We start from the raw sequence: 26,034 nt of genomic DNA on the forward strand, positions 1-26,034 counted from the left end.
AAACGGTGTTTCCATGCACTCTGGTTTCCGTCACGGTGTTAAATCAGTGTGTAGTCAGCAGTTTAGTCATGCTGGCCACGTGACCCAGAAAGCTGTCTGTGGACAAACGCCGGCTCCCTTGGCCTGAAAGCGAGATGAGCATCGCAACCCCATAGTCGCCTTTGACTGGACTTCACTGTCCAGGGGTCCTTTACCTTTACAGTTTTGAGAAGGATTTCTAAGATAGCACCTAGAAGTCAGTCCTAGGTTCTTAACTGTTCTGGCTCATGGATAATTCTTTAGTAACACTTGTGGACAACACATAGAACTGATGCCACATTTTCAGATACACGCACAAGGATAGTCCCAAAAGCCAGCACTTGGATACAGAACGCTACATTGAAGGGTTTGCTTCCTTGACCTAAAATTGGCCAGAGTTAGGGAAGGGAGAAAGAGGAAGAACATTTCGCTTGCAGTTGTCAGATTAATGAGTATTTAGCTCATGTGCAATCACCCATTTAACCGACAAGAGGCAGACGCGAACCCGTTTTGAAAACGCATGGAATGCTTTTCACGAATTAAGTGGCGTGTTCCGTTTGTATTTGATCAGAAAACGCACCAGAGCGCATTGCAAGTGCAGCAGAAAGCCGAGGCGATGTTGCAGGCTAATCACTACGACATGGACATGATCCGGGACTGCGCGGAGAAAGTGGCCTCTCATTGGCAGCAGCTGATGCTCAAGATGGAAGATCGGCTCAAGCTTGTGAACGCCTCTGTGGCCTTTTACAAAACATCGGAGCAGGTAGAGAATGGGGTGGCTGCTGGTAAATGGGTTTCAAGGGCGGGTTTCACGACAGATTGGTTTTAAAGCCCAAATTCACACAACTGAGGTTAATACGGGAAACCAATTCCATTTTACACTTGGTTCATTTGTGTGTTGCCATCCAGCTTTACAATAACAACACCTGAAAATGGAAACGCGCTCCTAGGCGTAACTCGAAAATGAGCACGATCTCTGTGTGTATATTTTTTGTATAAAACAAAACACCGTTTCCTGAATGGGCTGGGTTTCAGGTAGTAGGTGTATAAGTCCTGAAGCCTACTTTCTAGAAGTTTCTGTACCACTCTCCCCTTAACCTTGGTAGCTTATTGATTCCAGTTTAATTTAATTTGAGGCCAAAACTAGATATTAGTGAAGGCGAGAGGGTCCTGCTGCTGCCCTTGGAAGCAGAATCTCCATGCATTCTTCTTCGGTTCCTTAATTTTTCAAAGAGCGAGCCTTAAAAGTAATTGCAGCTCAGGAGCAATTAAGCTGTGCCAGTGCTAAAGATGGTCTTGCTCACATTACCAAGGGCTTGTTAACAACTGCTTTGTTCACTTGGCTTTAGCAGAATGGACCTGTGGTATTGAAGTAACCTCTGTTTGAAAACCACAAGTGAGGGAAGCTGGGAGTAGTCAAGAGACGTAATGTTGACCCACTGTTTGCATTGTGTGACTTCTGAGGAAGCGGTCAAATCAGGTTGTGGATGTGAAGTGAATGCCAATCCTTTCAGTAGTCTTCTTCTTCTTCTTCTTCTTCTTCTTCTTCTTCTTCTTCTTCTTCTTCTTCTTCTTCTTCTTCTTCTTCTTCTTCTTCTTCCTCCTCCTCCTCCTCTTCCTTGGCAATCACTCATAGCCGAGTAAGATTGTCTTCCATGAACACGGTTTGAACAGTGAGTCCGTAAGTGACTGTGGGGGGTCAATTCTGTATCCACGCATCCTTGCACAGTGGGGACATACAGTAGGTTTCCGGGCAGCATTTGATCACTGTGAGGGTTTGCCAAGCGCGCTTTCTTCTTAGTGCATTTCTCCCTTTCGTCCTGAGTTTGAGCATCTTCAAAGCCCATTAAAAAATTGTCCAGTAGCACCTTAGAGACCAACTAAGCTTGATCTGGGTACGGTATAAGCTTTCGTGTGCATGCACACTTCTTCAGATAACAGACGACTGTTAACGACTGGAATTAGTCCTACAGGAAAAAGCAAGGGATAGTATGCAGATGACCAAAAACGTCAACAGGTTTACCATACCCATTGAGTCAATCACTATATCTCACTGTATATAAGGGTCTGGTGACTTCTGTTTCGGTGTATCTGAAGAAGTGTGCATGCACACAAAAGCTTATACCCAGAACAAACTTAGTTGGTCTCTAAGGTGCTACTGCACATTTTTTAAAAAAATTAATTTATTTTGACTGCGTCAGACCAACACGGCTACCTACCTGAATCTAGATTCAAAGCCCATGACACCTTTGGTAAAGGCTGTTCTCCAATTGGAGCACTCGCAGGCCAGTGTTTCCCAGTTAGACTACATTTTTTTAGATTTGCTTTGAGAGAGAGAGAGTCTTTAAACCTCTTTCCTTGACCAACAGCATTACGCTTTCCATTTTTAAGTTCAGAATAGAGTAGTTGCTTTGGAAGACGATAATCAGGCATCTGAGCAACATGACCTTTCAGTATTGATAGGTTAGCCCTCATCCTGCAACAGAAACCCTTACTCTGTCTTTTCTTGCCTGCTGGCCAATAGGTATGCAGTGTCCTGGAAAGCTTGGAGCAAGAGTACAAGCGAGAAGAAGACTGGTGCGGAGGAGCTGACAAACTGGGCCCCAACTCGGAAACAGACCATGTGACGCCTATGATAAGTAAACACCTTGAACAGAAGGAGGCGTTCCTGAAGGTAACCATGAGAAGTTCATGTGCCCATGAACACTATATTTCTAGGGTGGGTTTTGCAACCGTGCATACGGTATAAAACGGGCAGACAAGATTGCCTAATCCATGGGTAGGCAAACTAAGGCCCGGGGCCGAATCCTGCCCAATCGCCTTCTAAATCCGGCGGGGACGGTCTGGGAATCAGTGTGGTTTTACATGAGTAGAATGTGTCCTTTTATTTAAAATGCATCTCTGGGTTATTTGTGGGGCATAGGAATTCGTTCACCCCCACCCCCACCCCCCAAAAATAGTCTGGCCCACCAAATGGTCCTGAGGGACAGTGGACCAGCCCATGGCTGAAAAAGGTTGCTGACCCCTGGAATCCATTATGCAAGGATTGCCTAATTTGTGGAATTCTCTCCCCCTTGAGATAAGCTGTGCCCTTTTGTTTTCTTTGCTTTACACTGCCCCAAAGCCATACCTTTCCACCTAGGCTTTTTGGAAGAGTTGTGTGAATGCTCCACTGCCTACTAGTGATGATCTGCTGAGATCTGAGTACAGTATTATTTCTTAACGTGTTTTAGCTGACGTTTTGAATTTGTTTTATTGTATGGTCTTATCGTACACTTAAGTTGTACCTACCCTATGTTGGTATTAGTGGGCTGCGGCGGTTCGAATCCCTGCGACGGGGTGAGCTCCCGTTGCTCGGTCCCAGCTCCTGCCCACCTAGCAGTTCGAAAGCACCTCAAAGTGCAAGTAGATAAATAGGTACCGCTCCAAGCGGGAAGGTAAACAGCATTTCCGTGTGCTGCTCTGGTTCACCAGAAGCGGCTTAGTCATGCTGGCCACATGACTTGGAAGCTGTACGCCGGCTCCCTCGGCCTATAGAGCGAGATGAGCGCCGCAACCCCAGAGTTGTCCACAACTGGACCTAATGGTCAGGGGTCCCTTTACCTTTCTCCAACCTTAGTCATCCTTAGAGTAGTCCCATGGGAATCAATGGACTTGACTAACTTGGGTCCATCATCCTAAAGTGAAGGTGTTGCAGAGCGTGGAATCCTGTTCATGCTCGTGGAAGGGGTTTTGATCCTGCAGCCGCTTCCTCATAAAGGAGAAAAGGAGAGATGGTTTTTGTGTCTTTCTCCCTCCCTGTGCAGCCCTCAAAACTTGCCCCAAAACTTGGGGGGACGCTCCGGAAAAGGTGGTGGTAGTGGGCTGCAGGGGGAAGGGAAAAAACAGCAATAAATCACCTCCCCTTCCTCAGCCATTAGCAGCAGGTGTCCATTGAATCAAAAGCCCGTCTTATCAACTTAGGAACACCAATTGAATCCTCCTACCTAATATAAAATTCAAAAGTGGGTCCCTGGTGTGGCAGAGTTGAAGCCAGCGGCTGTCAATCCGTTTTTACTGTTTCTGCAGAGAAAAGGGACAAGGAAAGATGGGCTGGAAAGCTAACGGGCGGGTGCAGGATATACCGTAGAAGAAGGTTGCGGCTTCTCAAAATAGCAAATAAAAGCTGTCAAACATAGTGCAGTTAGTTAATTGGAGCAGAAGGCAGAAGAAGCGAGGAAGCACAAGGACATCAATCTGCTTGATTGCCCATTTAATATTGAGACAAGTTCGCTTTTTGCCGTTTCTGGCGGCGCTAAAAATAAAGGAAGGCTTACGAGATACCTTGCGGAAACAGCAGAGTCTTGCAGCAGTTTTCAAAATTAATAGATTTAATTGTGGCATAAGCATAAGAGTCCACTTTGCCCATGAATGTTGTTGAATGAATAAGAACTCTCTGGCCAATGTAAAGGGCTTAACATAGTGACTTGGCCGGATCGAGGGCTTCTAGCAGTCACCTCTGCTACCACTTTTCCATTTTATACTAATTGTGTTCAGATATCAGCAGCTCATTTTTAAAGTAGAGAGAAAGGAAAGGCTGCAGCGGTTAAGGCGAGTGTGTGTTCTGTAGTGTAAACTTATTGCTACTTTGTCCATTTAGGTGAAGGTGACCAGACAGTGGACCTCAATTCATACCATGCATGAAATTTCTTTATTTCTATTAGCTTTTCAGCCGCTACTAAACATGATCACTCAGAAGTGAACCTCATTTGAGTCCCTAAATCTACATTTAGGGCTGCAGCCTTTATTATATTAATGGGCACCTCTGTCTTCTGCCTCCGATATTCAGTTAGTCTCCTTGATTAGTAGCTTCAAGAGAATGATTTCAGCGGAACTGAGTGCTGCTTGGTGTTTTTTTTTATGTTAAAGATTGTTTTATTCTTTGGCTTGCTACCCAAGAACTCCAAAACGAGCGCTCTTGCTCTTTAGAAGCTGGTATAATTAAGAGATTTTTGCACTTATGTCCTTGTCTGCTGGTGCCTACACAGCAATCGTGCTCCTCGTTTATAATCTGCAGATTATGAGTCCTAGCAAATAATGTAATAATTGAGGGCAGCTGGTCACATCAAGCAACTATTTCCCCATTAGTGTTTAAGAGCAAAACACAGCATGGGAATCTGTAAGGAAAGCTTGCTGTGAAAGGATTTACTTTCTGTTCCTGAATCCTGAGTGTTGGTGGCCTGGTTAAGGAGGAGAGAGCTTAACCACAGCCTCATGTTTGGATGCTGCACTAAACCAGACCTTGTTTTGGCTGCCACAACATGCTAAAAGACTCCAATCACTGAGGTCCTCCGATGGGACATTTCTAGTGGTTCTCCACACCCCTGAGGTTCCTTTGGTCATCACTAGGGACCAAGCCTTTAGTGTGGCAGACCCTGCCCTGTGGAACTCCCTGCCACGGTAGAGATTCAACAGGAAGCATCCCTCCCTTCCTTCGGACAAAGTATTGTCGAAGCACCTTACAATATGCTTTTTCTTTTCTTTTCTTTTAACCAATCAGCATTTATTGATGTATTTAATGATGCCTTAGAGGCCATTTGGCTCGTTTTTATTTTTACATGTTGCATCCGGTCTTACTATATATATATTTTATGAGAGCATAGATTATAACTTTACAAATAAATAAATAAAAGGACTGGGGGGGGGAGCAAAACTGGTGTAATCTCCTCCCCAGGAATCAGTGTGCTCACACTAAGCTATGTTTTTTGGCTCAGCATTATGTCTGAACATGCCCATGTAAAAATATGACCAGCGACTGTCCTATGAACTTAACTAAACTGCTTTTCTCTCTCTCTAAACCACTGTGATGATGTTTTCCTTGATTAAAAAAAATAACTTGACAGTTGATGCCCTGCAGCCACACTCTGGAAAAAGTCCTAGCACGTGGTACTAGGAGAATTGAGGTTGGGGCACAAGGATCCATCCCACTTGCCAGGCATGGAACATCCACGGAAGAACATGGCACAGAGGAATTGAGCCTTCCTACTTGCTCATGTAGGACACAGGTGGCGCTGTGGGTTAAACCACAGAGCCTAGGGATTGCTGATCAGAAGGTCGGCGGTTCGAATCCCTGCGACGGGGTGAGCTCCCATTGCTCGGTCCCAGCTCCTGCCAACCCAGCAGTTCGAAAGCACGTCAAAGTGCAAGTAGATAAATAGGTACCGCTCCAAGCGGGAAGGTAAACAGCATTTCCGTGCGCTGCTCTGGTTCGTCAGAAGCGGCTTTGTCATGCTGGCCACATGACCTGGAAGCTGTATGCTGGCTCCCTCGGCCAATAACGCGAGATGAGCGCCGCAATCCCAGAGTCGGTCACGACTGGACCTAATGGTCAGGGTTCCTTACTTGCTCATATAGAAGCATCTGTGTTGTGCAGCCCAAGAGGAATGGACCAAAATTTGCTTTGTTTGTTCAAGCCATTGCACGCACAAATTCTATAGTGGAATTTAAATTTCCACTTGTAGTGCCTAACATGACAAGCTCAGTTAGCATCACCTTGTGCATGCCTGCACTGATGTGTCTGTCTGTGGTCTCTTCCAGGCTTGCACGCTGGCACGGCGAAATGCTGATGTGTTCCTGAAATACCTGCACAGGAATAGCGTCAACATGCCAGGCATGGTGACTCACATCAAGGCCCCTGAACAGCAGGTGAAAAGTAAGCATGCACGATTGGCTGGGTTCCTGTTGATCTTAATAGAGTTCAACCATTCCGTTGGTAAGGCGGCGATACAGTTCTGGTTTATTCGGGTGGTACTCACGAAGCACAAACAAAACAATGGTGCAAATCAGCTGTGCATCAGCTGCCCCTGTTTGCTTGGACATCTCAAGCCATGCTAAGTGCAATAAGGAACTCCAGGCTGTGGTTGTCACCATGTAAAAAATAAGGTAGTTTTTTTTAGGGGGGGAAGCACAAAAGTGGAAGTTGTGGAATTTATTGCAACTTGAGATAATATATTGATAACAAATTATAACAGTGCCAAACATTTAAGCATGTTTACTCTGTTTGTGTAAATTGCACACTTACCTGTGTCTGCGTGTGAAACAGAGTTTATTTTTGTTCCTTTTTGAATAAATTGTATCAGGTTTTATAAAGAGAGATACAAAGATTATAATCAAATATCTTTTTTTGTCCAGGCTAAAACTTTAATCTAGATCAGTGGTTCCCAACTTTTTTTTGGCCGTGCATCTCTAAAATCCTGACGCCCCACCTCCCCATGACATATAATTCTTATTATTGAAAAAGTGAACGCCTATTCATGTGGAGGAAGCCTAAAAGGCCATTCACTGTTAATAACTCATTCTCAAATTGCCCCCCCCCCCCACGTTGGGAACCACGGATCTAGATAAAATGAAAACATCGATCCAGAGGAAAAGAAAGAAAAAAGAAGAGGGGAAAAAGAGAGAACAAGAAAAGAATAGATAAAGAGAGAGATATATAGCATTAAGAAAGAGAGAGGTTAAAAAACTAAGAAACTTCCAATTAATTGTCTGTCAGCTATATATATATAAATATACAGAGTTTCTATAACTTTCATGTAAATAAAATATTCCACATATTCCACAAACCCGGCAGCACATTTATTTATTGCAAACTGCTAAATAAAACAAAATAATAGCTGTAGCAGAATTAACACAGAGAAAATGTTCAAGACCTATCCTTAAAATAAGCAGGAATCAGAATGCACAAAAATAATGAAATCAGTGTCCTATGTAGTGCTTATAGTTTTTTAAAGTCTTCCATGAAGTTAGTTGGTGTTTGCATATTAAAGCCCTGCACAGCTTGGCCGACTTGGGTCCCCAATACAACACCTGCTCTTACAGCAGCCTAACATACACCCCAGTTGTTTTCAAAGTCCCTCCTCTTGAGTGGCCACGCCATTGGAGGTGAGGCAGGTGATGACTGGGGAGAGAGCTTTTTCAGTTGTGGTGTCCCATTACTAGAACTCTCTACCCAGGTAAGCTTGCCTGGCACCTGTGTTAGTAACTTTTAAGTGCATGGTGAATATTTTTTTTATTTCTTGCTCCCCGGGCAGACTTTTAACACCTGGTGGTGTTGTGTTTTTTGTGATTGCTGGCTCTGTTTTTAATGCTTTTTCTGCACTCTGTTTTGTTGACTGTTCCTTTAAATAAAAAGATGGTTGTAAATCGAAGGGTGTTACAGAAATACGTTAAATGAATAAATAGACAAATCAATGTGTTTGAAAACAGCAAGCTGAGGACCAGTTAGGAGTATGGTGAACCCTTTGGAATGCGAAAATAAATTGCAGATCTCAGTGAGGAGCTGAAATAGCAACACTTTGCTTCATTTATTTTATTTTATATGGATATACATAGCTTTGTATTTATTTATTTTCATGCTGTACTGCTGATCTGCCATGAATTCTGGGACACTCAGTGGCCATCTTTGGATGATCGTATCTCCATTTAATAAGCCAAGATACGAATGGATCTAGTATCTCTGCACTTCTCCCTTTGTGCAAGCAAATGAACATACCAGGAAGTCTTCAGTTAACACTAGTTTCTCATTAGGTCTGAACTGGGATGCTATGACCAGTGGTTTCAGAACAAACCAGGATATGAATCCGACTCTCAACTATGATTTCATATCCTGGCTTGTTCTGAAACTGTCAGCCTTACGTTCCCAGTTTGGATGCAGTGGGACACATCGGTTAATGATAGGAAGATTTGCTGGCTTGTTCACTCACATAAGGGGAGGTGGGTGTGTACAAGGGTACTAAGCCAATATATGATAATCCAAACACAGTTAGTGAATGAGTAAGGACATACCCTGGTATCCCCAAAATTCAAGCAGGCAGCACTGGGTGTAGAAGTTATTGCTTGCGAGAGTTGCTTCATGCATTGAGCACTTGCAATAACAACATAAAGGCCCTATTTAAATGTAAGACACAGATACACCAGACACATTAAGGACCCGGGTGGTGCTGTGGTCTAAACCACCGAGCCTCTTGGGCTTGCCGATCGTAAGGTCAGCAGTTCGAAGCCCCACAGCGGGGTAAGCTCCCGTTGCTTTTCCCAGCTCCTGCCAACCTAACAGTTTGAAAGCACACCAGCGCAAGTAGATAAATAGGTACCACTGCAGCGGGAAGGTAAATGGCGTTTCCATGCGCTCTGGTTTCTGTCATGGTGTTCTGTTGTGCCAAAAGCGGTTTAGTCGTGCTGGCCACATGAGCCGGAAATCTGTCTGTGGACAAATGCCGGCTCCCTTGGCCTGAAAGCAGAGATGAGCGCCGCACCCGAAAGTTGAATTTGACTGGACTTAACCGTCCAGGGGTCCTTTACTCTTTACACAAGACACAAGAAGATTCAACCTTTCTACATACAAAATACTGAATTTGTATTCCAAGAGCAATATGTGAGATTTAATGAAATTTGTTTTTCAGTCTGCTCTCTTGCCACTGCTGCTTGTTTTCAACTATTGCTGATGTATGCCTGACTTCCTTATGTTCATTTCAGTTACCTCAACGGCTTGCCAGATATATCAGTTCCATAGGCATTTGCTTTTTGCTCAGCACACCGATTTATTTGTCCTATTTATGATCCGGCAGATATCCTGAACGAACTCTTCCAGAGGGAAAACCGTGTCCTACACTACTGGACAATGAGGAAAAGACGCCTTGACCAATGTCAGCAGTACGTGGTCTTCGAAAGGAGCGCCAAGCAGGTCAGGGCCTGTATTTTAAGCAGCCTTTTCTTCCTGACGCTGTTGGATTGGAATGCCCATGTTTGCTTGCAGCCCTTCTCCCAACAGGCAGCCGAGAAGCGAGCGGCATCATGTCTCACTGATTTGTATAGCCTGTGCTTAAAAAATGCCCTTTTGTCCCTTTTCTCCGTTGCGGCAATGCTGAATTTTCGTGCCAGTGTGTCGGCACTCTAACCTCTAGTCCTTTTGCACCACAAGGAGTTTCAATCAGCACGATGCTGCTTGCGAGGAGGCCATAGTGTGCGAAGTGCTGCACGTGCTAATAAATCCCTAACAGAGCCTAGGGCAGGCATAGGCAACCTTGGCTCTCCAGATGTTTTGGAACTACAACTCCCATGATCCCTGACTACTGGCCCTGTTAGCTAGGGATCATGGGAGTTGTAGTTCCAAAACATCTGGAGAGCCAAGGTTGCCTATGCCTGGCCTAGGGCTTGCTGATCAGAAGGTCGGCGGTTTGAATCCCTGCTACGGGGTGAGCTCCCTCTGCTCGGTCCCAGCTCCTGCCAACCTAGCAGTTCGAAAGCACATCAAAGTGCAAGTAGATAAATAGGAACCGCTACAGTGGGAAGGTAAACGGTGTTTCTGTGCGCTGCTCTGGTTCGCCAGAAGCGGCTTTGTCATGCTGGCCCCATGACCTGGAAGCTGTACGCCGGCTCCCTCAGCCAATAACGCGAGATGAGCGCCACAACCCCAGAGTCGGTCACAACTGGACCTAATGGTCAGGGGTCCTTTTACCTTTACCTATAAATGACTTGCTTTTAAACTACAGTAGGTTGTATGCTGGTGGCTCACTAGCAGAAAGTTGGAAGCACATAACTGGGATCTAAAGGGCCAGGTGCAATCTTCTGCTTTGCAGCCTCTTAGGTTTTCAGGTCCTGCATTCCCTACACATCTCCTGAAAAGCCGCTCGCGAGGGACCTGCTAGCATCTTTTTGCAGCAGCAGGGGATGTAGACTGCCGGCGGCTCTCAAGCTGGAGTCGGCTGTTGTTCGCCCTAATTGGCTGAGTTTACTGCAGCCACCGAGGCATCTGGAGATAGCACAGGTAGGAAAGGAGATGCAGGGACCCAGCAGCCTCTCACACCAACCTTCCTTGACCCATCTGCAAGATTTTATGAGGCATATACAACAGAGAAAGGGAAAAGCGAAGGGGAAAGGAAGAACACGTGTGTACCAGTGTCATAGAAAAAATGGCCCACTCATTGGGTAGTTCTATGGGGATGGAATTTTGTATGTTTGAATTCACCAGCCAGTGTGCGTCTCAGAGTGCAGGTTTCTAGTAACTTTATTTATCACAATCTAGCTTTACTAAGTTTTCTAGGTAGCCCGTTAGTTGGGAGTATCCATTTGTGGGGGGGTGGGGGGTAGGGGTGGTAGAGACACAAAGATGGAATGCAAAAGAATACAGTAACCCAGATTGTCTTTTATATATTTTAATATTATACAGTGCAGTCACGGCAAAGGTAAAGAATGTTTGCATTAAGATTACGGCGTCATTTTACATGCAGTGATACCTCGACTTACGAAGACGATCTGTTCCGCGGCCATCTTCGTGAGGCGAGGTTTTCAGATGTCGAAGCACTGCTACGGCGCATGTGCGAAGCGCGATTTTGTGCTTCTGCACATGTGTTGAGCGCGCGTGCACCGGGCGCACGCAATGAAAGGACTTCCGGGGGAAGTCGAAACCTCCGGAAGTCGAAGCATGGCTGTAGTCTTAAAACATTGGCAGTCCATGTAGGTTCCCCATGGACAAGTTTGGGAGGCTGGTGGGAGAGCTTTCCTTTCTTTTCCCCTTACATATATAAAAAAAAGGTTCTGTCAAATGTATTTTCCTTTATAACCCCATTTGCAACTCTTCTAAGCCCACTTAGTCATTTTACTTTATTTTTCTTTTTAGACATCTTTATTGAAAGTTCAAATAAGTGCATAATTATATGTGTGCTAAACATGGTGAGATGTAAATAAAAGAGGAAAAAAGAAACAGCACCCATGTGTAAGGGGAAATAAAAGGGGGGTGGGAGGAACAACCCAAAACTGTATAATAACCCAGATTGTGCAGTTTGCACTCTGCAGCTAGTGGCACATTTTAAGAGTGGCTTAATAGGGTTGTATCTAGCACTGCAAAATTCCATCCATGCAACAGAAAGCCCCCCCCCCCACTTCTCTCCCCTGCAGCTTCCCACACACCCTCCAAATCTGCTCCAGAGTTTTTTTTGGGAACCCTCTAGAGCAGATTTGGGGAGCGTGCGAGTAGAGGAGGGAAAGAGGAAGTCCCGTTGCATACAACCCAATGAGTCGTCCTTCCCCCTCTCCAAAAGAACTCTAAAATTGTGTTTTTGTTGGGGTGCTAGGAGTTCTCTTTAAAGATGGCCATTGCCAGCGCAACGATAAAGAGGTTGTAAATCATTGCTCTCAAATTTGGTTGAAATGGATTCAGACATGTGATTTAAATGTGATGTAACATATTTCAAAAATGAAATAGCTGTAGGAACTCATTCCAATACTATAGAAAACAAGCTTTCAGTTAAATATAATAAGACCAAAATAACTAAATACACAGAAAAATGGTGGGAGGTCAAGCTTTTTCTGGGCAGTATCAGTGGTGGTTGGTGGGGCAGATTTCACTAAGTTTTGTTTCAAAAGAGGTACGGATCTCTGCAGATTTTCTCATCTCTCTGATCTCTTGGAAAATAAGCTATTATTTATTGAACGGCTGGTCCAAAAGCTGCTGTTCTATTCTCAGCAAAGCCCTGCTGTTTCATTTTTGTAAAATTATGTGTTTGAACATGGATGCTCTCAACAACCAAACTTCTTTGATGGTTGTATTCGGCTCAGTTTAGCTGGTAGATATTCTAGTGTATAATTTTTGGTAGCTGGTATGGAGCTTCAATTGCAGTGTAAAAAGCCCCCTGACTCCTAGCATCTCTTTATATAGTTCTCCAGAACATTATATTCTTCTGCCTGTCGCATCTCAAGTATTTCTGTCCAGGAACTAGCTGTGCTTTGTGCATTTTTTAAGTGTTGATGTAGTTTCATCCTTGAAAAATGTTGAAACAGAGCAATAGCAACCCTTTTTTACTCAGAAGTAAGTCCCACTCAGTTTGATGGGAACTACTTCTCAGGCGAGGGACCCAGGTGGCGCTGTGGGTTAAACCAGTGTTTCCCAACCTTGTGCCTCCAGATGTTTTGGGACTACAGCTCCCATCATCCCTAGCTAGCAAGACCAGTGGTCAGGAATGATGGGAATTGTAGTCTGAAAACAGCTGGAGGCAGAAGGTTGGGAAACACTGGTCTAAACCACTGAGCCTCTTGGGCTTGCCAATCGGAAGGTCTATACGTGGACCACTCCTTGATTTTCCACCAGCATTTCAGAGGTTGCCTTGCTATTCCTGGTGGGAAAACGCCCCCTCTCCCCAGTGTGGTACCCCCTCTCGATGTGAAAAAAGCCTACCATCTTGCACAATATTATCAGAGAGCTTCTGGAGCATCTCCTCTGCTTCCCTTGGGGTTCACTATTTGCAAAAAGGAGAGTCTGTTCTCCTGCCATGCCTCTGTCTCGTTGCTTTTGCTGGCGGTGCTTTGGCTTGGCTAAGGAAGGCTGTCAGAAAGCCTGGAAACAAAGAAACACCCACCAAGAAGAGAGCCCTGCAAAACTAACCACATTTCAGAGATTATGGGATCTGTGGCGTTTTTTGCGTCACAACCTCCTAATTTCTCCTGCAAAGTTACCCTTCAGAAAGTGGCCGCTCTCCCACTGATCCTGAACTATTTCATTCTATCTGAATGCAAGAGACCATTCTGGTGCAATGTTCTAGATTCCTGTGGGACAATGCTTGGAACTATTCGCAGGTATCATTCCATGGGGCGGGGGGGGGGCAATGCTTCACGATGCTATACACATAGGTCAAGGGAGTCACATGTATTATTATTGGTAAGAAATAACTCAGCCACTATGTGCACAATGGGGGTTGGGGAGAACATGGGTTGGTGCCCCAACAAGCTCACAGTTTAAACTACTACAGCAAGGGGAAAGGTGGGGGTGTAGCAAGTTTAACAAGGCGTGCTTGGTTCACATTCTTTTGTTGGGGATGAGTTCAAGTGCTGTGGTCTAAACCACTGAGCCACTTGGGCTTGCCCATTGGAAGGTCAGCAGTTCGTATCCCCGTGATGGGATGAGCTCCCGTTGCTCAGTCCCAGCTCCTGCTAACCTAGCAGTTCGAAAGCACGCCAGTGCAAGTAGATAAATAGGTTCCGCTGTGGCAAATTTAACAAGGTGTGCTTGGTTCACATTCTTTTAGGTCGGTGGTTCAAATCCCTGCAACGGGATGACCTTCCATTGCTCTGTCCCAGCTCCTGCCAACCTTGCAGTTCGAAAGCACACCAGTGCAAGTAGATAAATAGGTGCCGCTGTGGCAGGCAGGTAAACGGTGTTTCCATGCACTCTGGTTTCCGTCACGGTGTTCCGTTGCGCCAGAAGCGGTTTAGTCATGCTGGCCACATGACCCAGAAAGCTGTCTGTGGACAAACGCCGGGTCCCTCTGCCTCAAAGAAAGATGAGCACCACACCCCGTAGTCGCCTTTCACTAGACTGAACCATCTTCCCTTCACCTTTTACCTTGCTTCCCAGAAAGACTGGTGTCCAGTTGGTGCCCTTGCACTTACAAAGGGCCTTTCATAGAATTGCAGAGTTGTAAGGGGCCGTGATGGTCCTCCCTGCAATGTAGGAAACTTCTGCCCAATGTGGGCCTCAAACCCCCAAGCCTGAGATTAAGGGTCTCACTGACTACTGTCCCAGGTACATTCTTCACAATATTTGAGCAGTATGCATGAAGAAGAAGGAATCTCTGAATTGTAGAAACCAATGGCTACATCTCCCCACCACTTAACTCCAGGCCTTGATGTTACCAGGATCATTCCCAGGTTCTAATCTTTGCAATCTGTGGTATTCAAAGCGCATTCACTTTGATTTTGATCCAATGGATGCCTCCGCTATTGGAAGGAAAGGGGCAATTTTTGGCCATCTCCCCTCTCCCTCCAACCTCCAGTTCTCCCCAGCAATCTATTCCGGAGAATTGAAGACCCACTGCAATAGGATGAAATGTGGCAGGATGGTGTTACAGGAGGAAGGACAAATTGGCAAAAAAAGGACAATCATTCCACTGGATTAAAAGCTCTTCCATGAACAGAAGGACATTGGTTGGGTGCATTTTTTAATTTATATTTGGTGCAATTGTACCCCGCTGTTCAGCCAAAAAAGACTCCCAGAGTGGCTAAAACGAAAATAGACCCTAGAATCTAAAAGACACAGCACACAAGGAGAAAGCGACGGGGAGGGAAAAGGTGTAAAACAGGCATCCCCAAACTTCGGCCCTCCAGATGTTTTGGACTACAATCCCCATCATCCCTGATCATTGGTCCTGTTAGCTAGGGATCATGGGAGTTGTAGGCCAAAACATCTGGAGGGCCGAAGTTTGGGGATGCCTAGTGTAAAAAGTGATTGCTGGCTCCACTTCTTGAAAGTTATATAATAGTTCTTAAAGTGACCAGCTGAAAACAATTCAGGGATAGGAAGTGCCTAGTGGAGCTGATCTTTCAGGAGGGGTCATGTGACGAGCTCTGCTTATCATCTCTCCCACTGAGGCAGCCTGCTTGGATAATGTTGGGAGATGCCCGGGCGATGTTAGGAGAAGCCCAGGAACGGGTGACCTAAGTTTTGAATGGGATTCTACACCCAGGAAATAAGTTGCCTTTGCTGAAAGGTAGTCTAACTCTTCTTCTTCATGATCTTTCTCTCCCTTAGGCTCTTGAGTGGATCCATGACAATGGAGAATTTTATTTATCTACGCACACTTCCACCGGCTCCAGTATCCAGCATACCCAAGAGCTGCTGAAGGAGCATGAAGAATTTCAGATTACGGCCAAGGTAAATTGCGACGGTGGTGAAGGTCCCCTGCCATTTTCTGCCTGTGTCTTGCACCATTTAAAAATCTCTTTGGGAGAAGTGGAGCCACATTGTTGATTGAAAGGGGTGCAGGGGCAGGCAGGTATGTTCCCTCTCCCCAACCATATGTAGTCTCACATATGTTGCAATATGCAACATATTGTTGCTTTGCAACAGGGTCCTCTGTCTTTCTGAAAGCATAAGGGGTTGGCTAGCTAAGCAAGTAATGAACAACTCAGCACTTGACCACCAAACCGCATCCTGCTTATATAGGAGCAAGCAAGGATTTTGTGAGCGGTGTAGTTGCAGGTATTTTGTACCTACGGAGTCCATTCCGCTATATTGTAAAAGGAACGCGGCAATACATTTCACTAGTTGATAGTGGTATCGGAACAATTTGAGTATGGTGTTTATCAGTAATGTGTTTCAGGAAATACAGGGTCCAGAGGAAGAACTGTGCTTGAGAAGTAAATGGATTATATTTTATTTTATTTTATTTATGACCTGTTTGTGGTGCCTCAGAGCATGTCCTCAGGGCAGCTTGTTGTAAAGAATTTCAACTAGAATCTTTGCTGGTTCTGACATTGGATCCCACCTTTTATGCTCTTAGCTGTGCCACTGAAGTTTGGTTTACGTTGAGGCTGTGTCAGAGAGCATAGCTGCCATGTCTCCCGTTTTCCCCGGGAAACCCCCGTTTTTACTTACCTTTTCCCGGTGGTCGCCCGTATCACTTCGTCTCCCGTTTTCCTCCGTTATTTTCTCCTGCCGGCGGCCATTTTTTTCCTTTCTGATTTGCCCTGCTATGGGCACAAAAAATGGCCGCCGGCGGCTTCAAAAGTCGCATCTACGCATGACCGGAAGTGCGTAGCTGCGACTTCCGGTATCAGCGTCGGCCATTTTGGTGCCCATAGATGGGCGGGGCGACACCGGAAGTTGCGTAAACACACTTCCAGTCATGCGTAGAAACTACTTTTGAAGCCGGCGGTGGCCATTTTTGGTGCCCATAGAAGGGCAAAGCGACACCGGAAGTTACGTCGACGCAACTTCCGGTGTCATACGGCTGCCGGTCCCGGATTCCGCAGTCTGGGACTTGGAAGGTAAGGTCAGAGAGCCAGTCACTTATTTTGCCCATTTCACCTCTCCAGCGTACGGGGCTTTCATCATGGGCAGCTGCTGTTTCTTAGACATGCTGCTTAGCTGTTTCTTAGTTAGATGTGTATAGAATCACGCTATCTCTGATTTTCTGTGTGCATTGGTTTTTTAAAAAAATAAAAAAGACAACACCAACATCACGTTTTATATTCGTCTTATTCCAATTCTTGAGATTTAGGCCATCTAGGATGGTTTAGGTAAGGGGGGGCCATAAAGCAATTGGCATGTGATGAGCAGGAAGACAGGGATTGGTTGTTTAGGAGAAAATGGAAATTGTAGGGGGATATAAATATGCTGGCTGCGAGGAATCCTCCTCCCTTACTTCTTCAAGCCTATTGAGATATTCCTTGGCTTTCCTCTGCCACCACGAGGACTAGAAGCTTTAGCTCTCCGTTCCTTGCTTTGATCCTTGCTTTTCAGCAATCTGGGATAGCATAAACTTGAGTTGTGAGGCTGGAGAAGCAGATTCCTTAGATAAATTCTGCTTATCAAATCCTTACTTTGTAGGACCCCGAAAACTCAAAATAGATGGTTCCTCCTTTAAATGGATGGTTTGAAATCAAATAACAATCCTGTGTGTGTGTGTGTGTGTGTGTGTGTGTTATGGCAAGAGCAACAGAGAGCTGTTCAGAGACTGTTTGCAAACTATCTGGTAAATCACTTGTGAGGGTCCTTCTTTTACTGTACGTATAGGTGCCGTTCTGCCCCACTTGCTACCTTTCTGCCTTTTGTGTTCCCCACAGCAAACCAAAGAGAGAGTGAAGCTGTTGATACAGCTGGCGGACGGCTTTTGTGAAAAGGGGCATGCCCATGCAGCGGAGATTAAAAAATGTGTCACAGCGGTGGACAAAAGATACAGGGACTTCTCTCTGCGTATGGAAAAATATAGGACCTCTTTAGAGAAAGCCCTGGGGATCTCTTCGGATTCCAATAAATCGGTAAGTGCTGCAGGGTTTTGGGTTTTTTTTGTCGTTCTGCTAGCAGAAACATGGGCTGGCTTAGCGTGGCTGCTTAAGCTCCTTACTAGACAGCTGCCTTTTCTCTTCTTTCCCCCCTGGCTCTGCTAATTCTGTTGTCTTCTTCCCCCTCTTAATTCAGAGTAAAAGCCTGCAGCTGGATATAATCCCAGCCAGCGTCCCTGGGTCAGAGGTGAAGCTGAGAGATGCTGCACACGAGCTTAATGAAGAAAAGAGGAAGTCTGCCCGCAGGAAAGAGTAATGCAGTGTTTTCCGCACTCCATAGAAATCTTTTTGCATGGTTTAGCTTCGTGTGTGGTTTGATATTCCACCCCCCCCCTCCATTTGTGTTTTTCCACTTCCCAGTACTAGCCTTACACATTGAAAGGAGGTGGCTTTTTGAGTAGATGAAATGTTGGTTTTTTAAAAAGCTCTCTTCCTTTATAGATGGTAAATTTTAAGTTCTGCTTTTGGAAATTCCCCATATACACGATAAAGAAGGACAGTAAACCAAGCACAATGTACAGAAGAAAAAGGGAGAAATCAAAGCGTTCCAAAAATACATGGTTTATTATTTTTTAAGGAATCTGACCTCTATCTGGAAATCCCAGTGCTTTCACTTCTCGCTTTTTGTGTGTATTCTGTGGATATGCTTGAAGTGACTTATTTTCCTGGTTTATTCACTGACTTTACGGCAGAGTTCCCCAGTTCAGACATAAGGGGGAACCCTGGCTTAATCTAAGCTACCATCTCTGTGCCAAATCTGCTGGTGCTCAAGGGGTGAGGGAGAAGTCTTCATAAACCATGGTGTATTCAGTCTTGGACTGTTGACCCAACGTTGTCTCTGCTTAAGAATCGGCAAAAACAAATAAACTCTCCCCCCCCCTTTATAATTACTTTGTGCGCTGGAACTCTCTGTCCTGCTTTTCCTATTCACAATATAAATCCATGGTAAACCAAGCGGAGTGATGTGTGACAATTCTAGCACACTGATGTTTCCTTTCTGTTTCAAAGGTTCATCATGGCTGAGCTTATCCAGACAGAGAAGGCTTATGTAAGAGATCTCCGGGAGTGTTTGGATGTAAGTGTGTGACCCTAGTGATGTGGGGTGGGTCTCGCGTGGAACTTTTGCAAACTGTAGAACTGAAGGGCCAGTTTGTGCCATCTTGCATCTTAAGCAGACGTGTTTGTCAACAGAATTGTATGTACTAGGCAGCCATTGCTGACTTGACCAGCATCTTGTTTTGCTGCTACAAAACTCCTGTGTTAGCTGGACATGGGCACAGTTTGTTTACACTTTTTATTTTTATTTTTTTTGGGGGGGTCACCATGAGCGGACTGCTGCTTTTGTTTAGGCTTTGGGTGTTTTCTATAAAAGGGATGATCCTCTGCTAATGCTTCCATTATGTGTATCGCACATTCGAGAGCCGGCTCATTCTCTTTGGACAGAAATGCCTGTTCATTGTTAAAACCAGAGAGGAATCGTGTTCCTGTTGTAGCTATTGCAATGCTTGGGTTTTAAAACTCTCTGACTTCATGTATACCATGAAGTATTTGGCCTATGGTTAGAATTTCATTTGTATGAAACCAGACCAGACTTGAAAATAAAAGCTAAAGTGGCCATACATTACAGGTATTAGTGTGATCTTGTATATCTCAGTTTTGGAAAGGTTGCTTTTTGAGTTGTTACCCTCAAGCAAATTCACAGTTCACCCCTTTCGTCTTGTGCTTTTGACCAGACATATCTATGGGAAATAACAAGTGGCGTTGAAGAGATCCCACCTGGTATTGTCAATAAGGAGCATATTATCTTCGGAAACATGCAGGAAATCTACGAATTCCATAATAAGTGAGTAAGAAGGCCTGATGTCAGTAAAGGCTGACCATAAAGCATTTCTCACACTTGTAAAGAAATATATGGTTGTCATTTGCCTGTAAATGTATCAAGAGAGTATGTAGCTGCAACGGGTGAATCTTCAGTTTCTGTGGCATCCAGTTTTTGTTAAACAGCTGGTTAAAATAGACTTTAAATCTCTAGGCCAGAACGAAAGTGCAAAATGCCAGGTTGTTCAGTCTGGTAGAGAATGAGATATTCTGGATTTCTTTTTCTTTGCAGATCTGCATAGTCCAGGCATCCCCAAACTGTGGCCCTCCAGGTGTTTTGGCCTACAACTCCCATGATCCCTAGCTAACAGGACCAGCGGTTGGGGAAGATGGGAATTGTAGTCCAAAACATCTGGAGGGCCATAAGTTTGGGGATGCCTGGCATAGTCCATAAATGAATGAGTGTGACATTTCATTTTCCACTTATGGGGTGATAGCTGCAGAAAGCAGTAACAGTGAACTTGCCATAATTCGAGCGCACAGTCTGAATTCAGGATTTGTATGAAGCTTCATACTCTATAGAGGTGCAAAAGAGTGCCGTATATTCCGGCGTATAAGACGACCCCCCAACTTTTCCAGTTAAAATATAGCGTTTGGGATGTACTCACCGTATAAGAAATACGACCCAGCGTATAAGACGACCCCTGACTTTTGAGCATCACAGTGCAGAAAAATCACACCTAGGCCTCCTGTTAACAAGATACCCGCATCACCTCCAGAGAGGAGTTCAGGAATGCTGGCGCATTGAGCTGAACAAACAATGTTGCTTTTCTGTTTTTTAAAAACGTTCCCACAATCTCTGAAATGCTGCCCTGAACATAAGAACAAATGCAGCTACTGTTACCAACCAGGCCTTGCAAGCAAAGCAGTCATCTGGCGGGGGGAGCCCTATTTTATACAAGATTTATCTCTGCCAATTCTGCGCAAGCTGGAAGGTCAGGAACATGCTTGTGCCGGGGTCCTCTGTGTGTTTGGAATGGAAGGCACCAGAAACAAGCTCTGTGTCACCCAGTTCTCTCGCCCCTCCGCCTTTTAAGGAGTGACATTCAGATCTTAACGTGACCTGCATGGAGGCCTCTGCTCCATGTGGACATACACAGATTTGGGGCTATCCTGGCTCCTCAGTGTGCTACCCAGGATTATAGCCAAATCAGTTCTGGGTATGTAACTAGGAGTCTGTCATTTGCTCATCTTCACTGTTGTGCTGAAACTAGATCATGATGGGAGATACAGTGGTACCTCTGGTTATGAACTTAATTCGTTCCGGAGGTCCGTTCTTAACCTGAGGTAACACTAATGGGGCCTCCTGCCGCCGCACAATTTCTGTTCTCATCCTGAGGTAAAGTTCTTAACCCGAGGTACTACTGTATATTAATTGGTTTTCCACAGTGTACCATAATTTCTAACTCTGTTATAACCGACTGTGTGTTCAAGGTCCAACTGGGGGCAGCTTGAGTTAGTCGTAGAGTAGAAGTGGGTTTTTATGAAGCTTGGCTTTTCCTGTAACGTGTTGCTTGTGTGGTCCAACCAAAGTAAAGCAATTTCAAAGCAGCAATTAATTCTGCAAGGGAATACATAGCATCCTTTTAATTCTTCTTTTACTACATTAGTCGAACTTAAATACTTCAGCTGAAACTGGATTGTACAGATAATTTTTCACGGGTATATGTACGTATACAGTGGTGCCTCGCAAGACGAATTTAATTCGTTCCGCGAGTCAATTCATTCTGCGAAAAATTCATCTTGCGAATCGCGGTTTCCCATAGGAATGCATTGAAATTTTATAATTTTTTTGCCCATAGGAACGCATTAATTAAATTTCAATGCATTCCTATGGGAAACCACGATTCGCAAGACGAATATTTCGCAAAACGAATTCGTCTTGCGAGGTACCACTGTATGTTTATGGTCACTACTCATGATTTTTGGGTATCCTAATGAAAATCTGGCAAGGACTCTGAAAATAATTTTGTCATTTTGTTGTTGTTTTGCAGTATATTCCTGAAAGAGCTAGAAAAATATGAGCAGCTTCCTGAAGATGTTGGTCACTGTTTCGTTACTTGGGTAAGAGAGCTGATTATTTTCTATAGCAAATAAGCAGTTATGGGTGTGTGTGTGTGTGAGAGAGAGAGAGAGAGAGAGAGCTGTTGTTAAAAAAAAAGCCCTCTGTACATGTGACACCACTGTCCTGAAAAAAATAAGTCAGATTCAGAGACATGATACCTGTGTTATGAGAAGCTGAAGACTAACGGGGTCCATCAGCTCTACAAAGAGCCGGCTTAATTTTTTTCTGCCATTTATTTCTATTGATTTTTCAAATTACTACAAATAATTGCCAAATTGATACAATCCAAAGAGCCAACTCTAAATAGCGTTGGGGCATAGAAAATGGTTTGCAGAATGTGAATAAGAATTCTGTGTTTCAGTTTTAAAGATTACAGAGAGGCACAGAGCAGGATCAAAATGCAGTAATGTTAGAATGAAATTAAGGCAACTCATGGTGGATCCTTGGAATTTATTGATGCAGAATAGGTTCACGGTTAGAATCTTTAACTGCTAGACAAACACACGTTTGTGTGAATGGATGAGTGTCAGAGGGCCTGATTCAGTTTTAACTTTATATTCTGACTTTTCTTTCCTCTTTAATTGCTCTTGCAAGTTTCCTTATCCAGCTGACCAGGATAAGAAAATGATCCTTTGCAAGGTAAAGTTTGAATCAGATGTAACATTTGGAAGAAAACGCTCAACATTTGTTTGTGTTTTTGCAGGCAGATAAGTTCCAGATGTATGTGACTTACTGCAAGAACAAACCAGACTCTACCCAGTTGATATTGGAACATGCAGGTGCTTATTTTGATGTAAGTACCAGGACCCTTGTGCTTGAATTAAATCTCTCGCCCTTTTGAAAGTACAGTGGTACCTTGGTTTACGAACTTAATCTGTCCTGGAAGTCCGTTCTTAAACCAAAGCGTTCTTAAACCAAGCCGTGCTTTCCTATAGCAGCGGGGGGACTCAGTTTACAAATAGAACACATTCAACAGGAAGCGGAACATGTTCTGCTTCCAAGGCAAAGTTCACAAACCAAAACACCTACTTCCGGGTTTGCAGTGTTCTTATTCCAAGTTGTTCATAAACTAAGCTGTTCTTAAACCAAGGTACCACTGGATGTTTATGAGCGAGACGTTTCCCTGTGTGTGTGTGTGTGTGTGTGTGTGTGTGTGTGTGTGTGGTTTTTAGACAGTAGAAGTTCATAATGAGTTGAGCAATATCATATTAGTTGTTGTTCATTTTTTTAAAGTCACCAGCCTACAGACTTTGTGATGCCTCATCGAAAGGGGTGCTGCTATTATATTGTAAAGTTATTTAACACTCATCAGCCACAGGACTTCTCTGTGAGCGGAATTATAAACTGCCCTGTGGTCATTCTATCCTAGAGATGGGGAAAAAATCAAAATAACTCAGCAAGAATATAATCAGTGTCCCTAGTTGTACACACACACACACACACACACACACACACACACACACACACACTAGCAATATGCTGTTATTTCAGCAGCTGGAGCTGAAATTGCTTTTAAAATATGGTGCTTTGTTCCTCTTTGAAACCATCAACTGTATTGCGCTTGTAGGATTTGCAGAAATAGGACAGGGTGCAGTATATCTCTACCAGGCATAAGTGAAAGAAGAAATCTGCTTCTGGAAGCACGAACTGCTCAGGAATGCATATAGGGGCTTAAAACATTATATTCTGAGTATTACCGTGTTTCCCGCTTTTTAATACGTAGTCATAAAGTAAGCCAGGGCAGCAATTTTAAGCATTTGCGAAATATAAGACATACCCCGAAAATAAGACATGCCTGCCAGCCCTGCCGAGGTGGCCTGCCGACCAGAAACGGCTGGTGCAGCACGGAGCGCTCAGCAGTGGCGAGCGCTCGGAGCACCCAGCAGCGCCGGGTGGAGCACCCAGCCAACAGAAGCCCGGCTGAGGAGGCCTGCTACCCTGCAGCCCAGAACCATGAGTGAGTTTCCTGGAGCTTCTGGAATTCCTCCTCTAGGGCTTGCCACTCCGCCCCGCACTTTTGCAGGGGCTGTGCCACGGTGCCAGGGCTGAGCGTGCACTCCTCCCGCTGCTGCTGCTGTCCAGGAGAGCGACGGAGCCAAGCGAGATCCGCCCCCCCCCCCAGGTCCCGGTCCCATGTGTGCGCCTGACGTCACCGGGGCCGGAATCTGCCCCCCGCTGCCTCCGGCTTCAGCCCCCACACGCTTTCTCCCAGGGAGCCTCGGCGTGGCGCTTCGCAGGCGCCCCCCGCAGGAAGCCTGCAGCTACAGCGGTGAAGGCGCCTCGGGCAGAGACCCAACTTGGCGGCGGCAGCAGCAGGCCTCCCGGGCCATTTGCACGCGCCGCAGACGGGAGCGCATCGATTCCCACAGGTTGCGCGTGCTCGCCCTGCCTACTCTCCCCGCAGCCCAGAACCGGTGGCTGCTGCAGCGCAGAACGCTCGGAGAGCCCAGCAGCGCCGTGGGAGCAGAGAGCCTGCGAGGAGGGAGGAGGAGCAGTAAGAGGAGGAGGAGGAGGAGGAGGGCTCCTCTGTGCTCCTTGGCGGTGGCACATTAGCAGCACGGTCATGGACACCCCGGGGTAGGGGTCCTTCCTGGCAGGGTGGCTGCGGCCCCTCAGTGCAAGCCGAGACCCAGTGCCGACGGGGTGCCCCCTCCCCAGCCCAGCCTGTTCCATCTGAACGCGGGGAGGGAGGGAAGGCATGGGCGTATGTGTATGTTTGTGTGTGCGCGCACGGTCCAGCCCGCCACAAGTTGTAATACTGTATTATACAAGTACTGTAATAAAAACAGTAATAAAAAAAAATGAGACATCCCCTGAAAATAAGACACTGTGTGTTTTTTTGAGGGAAAAAAGTTATAAAACGGTGTCTTAAAAAGGGGGAAACATGGTATAACTTAGTCTAGCTGGTATAGAGTGAACAAATCACTATACAGTGGTACCTCGGTTTAAGTACACAATTGGTTCCAGAAGTCTGTACTTAACCTGAAGCGTACTTAACCTGAAGCAAACTTCCCCATTGAAAGTAATGGAAAGTGGATCAATCCGTTCCAGACGGGACCGCGGAGTACTTAAACTGAAAGTACTCAAACCGAGGCGTACTTAAACCAAGTTATGACTGTATTAAAAACCCCTGCCAATATGTAGTGAAGAATAAACACACATTTTAAAAAGGCATATGATGTCAAATCAACCAAAGGCCTGGTTAAAAAGGAACATTTTTGCCTGGTGCCTAATGGTGTATAATGAAGGCGCCAGGTGAACCTTCCCGGGGAGAGCATTCCACAGATGGGGAGCCACTGCAGAGAAGGCCCATTCTCATGTTGCCACCCTCTGGACCTCTTGTGGAAGAGGCACATGAAAAGGGGCCTCAGAAGATGATATCAGGGTCCAGGTAGGTTCATATGGAAAGCAAACTTGGGTGGTAAACTTTGGACAGAAAATGGCTCCACCACCCACATATAAGATAACAGTAGCTCTTTAAGTACGCAGAAATGTGTTCATTTTTAAATTAAAAGCAAAGGAGCAGGTGGGATGGACCCTAGAAGCCCAGTGAAGGTCTCCAGGAGGTATGCAGTGGCACCAAGAGGGGAAGTTCTAGAATTGTTTTGTTTCAGCAGCCCCTAACAGTTTAATACCATCTTACAGGCGCCCCACATGCACCTGGCTGGCCACTGTGAGAACAGGATGCTTGACTAAATGGACTTTAGACTTCGCATGGGCGCTTCTCTAAATGCAGCCCACCACATTCATGCATTATTCTATTTATTTTTAAAACTCGTAGCTCCCTCTGCTGGCTTTCAGGGTCTTCTAAAAGAAAAGAAAATTGTCCTCTCTGGTACAAAAAGCAGTCCTTAGAACGGCAGATAGCGCTCATAGGCCGTTGCCCTTCCATCCCATCCTCTCAATGTTCCCATTTCTGCACCCAGAATAAATACTGTAATGGTTGATTATAGTTTCCTTGGAGTGGATGAGAATACGATGCAGCATGTAAATAAAAATAGTAAGTGTGCGGGTGGATGTTGGATTTGGTCTGTCATATTTTGTGTGCGTTTTCTTTAGGCATGTGCGTGCTTTAAAAATTACTTCGTTAAAAAGAAATTAAAAGGAAGGTAGTCAAGGAGCTTACAACACCAAAGACAAGAGACTGCAGGGTGTGAAGAGAGGGAGGGGCTTTGGGGGAAAGAATCTGAAAAGTCATGTTTGGTTCTCATCATAACTGCAACATGTCTGAACAGTTCTGTGTTATGCTGATGAAAAGCAAG

The 26,034-nt window shown here is 45.2% G+C and overlaps 1 protein-coding gene across 3 annotated transcripts in view; it reads left to right on the top strand.

Moving 5' to 3' along the window:
- TRIO (trio Rho guanine nucleotide exchange factor) overlaps nt 1–26,034 on the top strand; it is a 262,864-nt gene that overhangs the window by 145,768 nt on the left and 91,062 nt on the right. For all 3 annotated transcript variants that reach the window (XM_060278041.2, XM_060278045.2, XM_060278044.2), the window contains exons 17-27: nt 590–781; nt 2,543–2,692; nt 6,595–6,709; nt 9,621–9,736; nt 15,575–15,697; nt 17,611–17,805; nt 17,966–18,081; nt 18,838–18,904; nt 19,563–19,672; nt 21,702–21,771; nt 22,476–22,565. In XM_060278041.2, coding sequence (XP_060134024.2) covers nt 590–781; nt 2,543–2,692; nt 6,595–6,709; nt 9,621–9,736; nt 15,575–15,697; nt 17,611–17,805; nt 17,966–18,081; nt 18,838–18,904; nt 19,563–19,672; nt 21,702–21,771; nt 22,476–22,565 — 1,344 coding nt within the window. The remainder of the gene's footprint in view (nt 1–589; nt 782–2,542; nt 2,693–6,594; nt 6,710–9,620; nt 9,737–15,574; nt 15,698–17,610; nt 17,806–17,965; nt 18,082–18,837; nt 18,905–19,562; nt 19,673–21,701; nt 21,772–22,475; nt 22,566–26,034) is intronic.

Source organism: Zootoca vivipara, chromosome 8 (assembly GCF_965207765.1).
Source record: "Zootoca vivipara chromosome 8, rZooViv2.hap1.1, whole genome shotgun sequence".
Classification (NCBI taxonomy): Eukaryota; Metazoa; Chordata; class Lepidosauria; order Squamata; family Lacertidae; genus Zootoca; species Zootoca vivipara.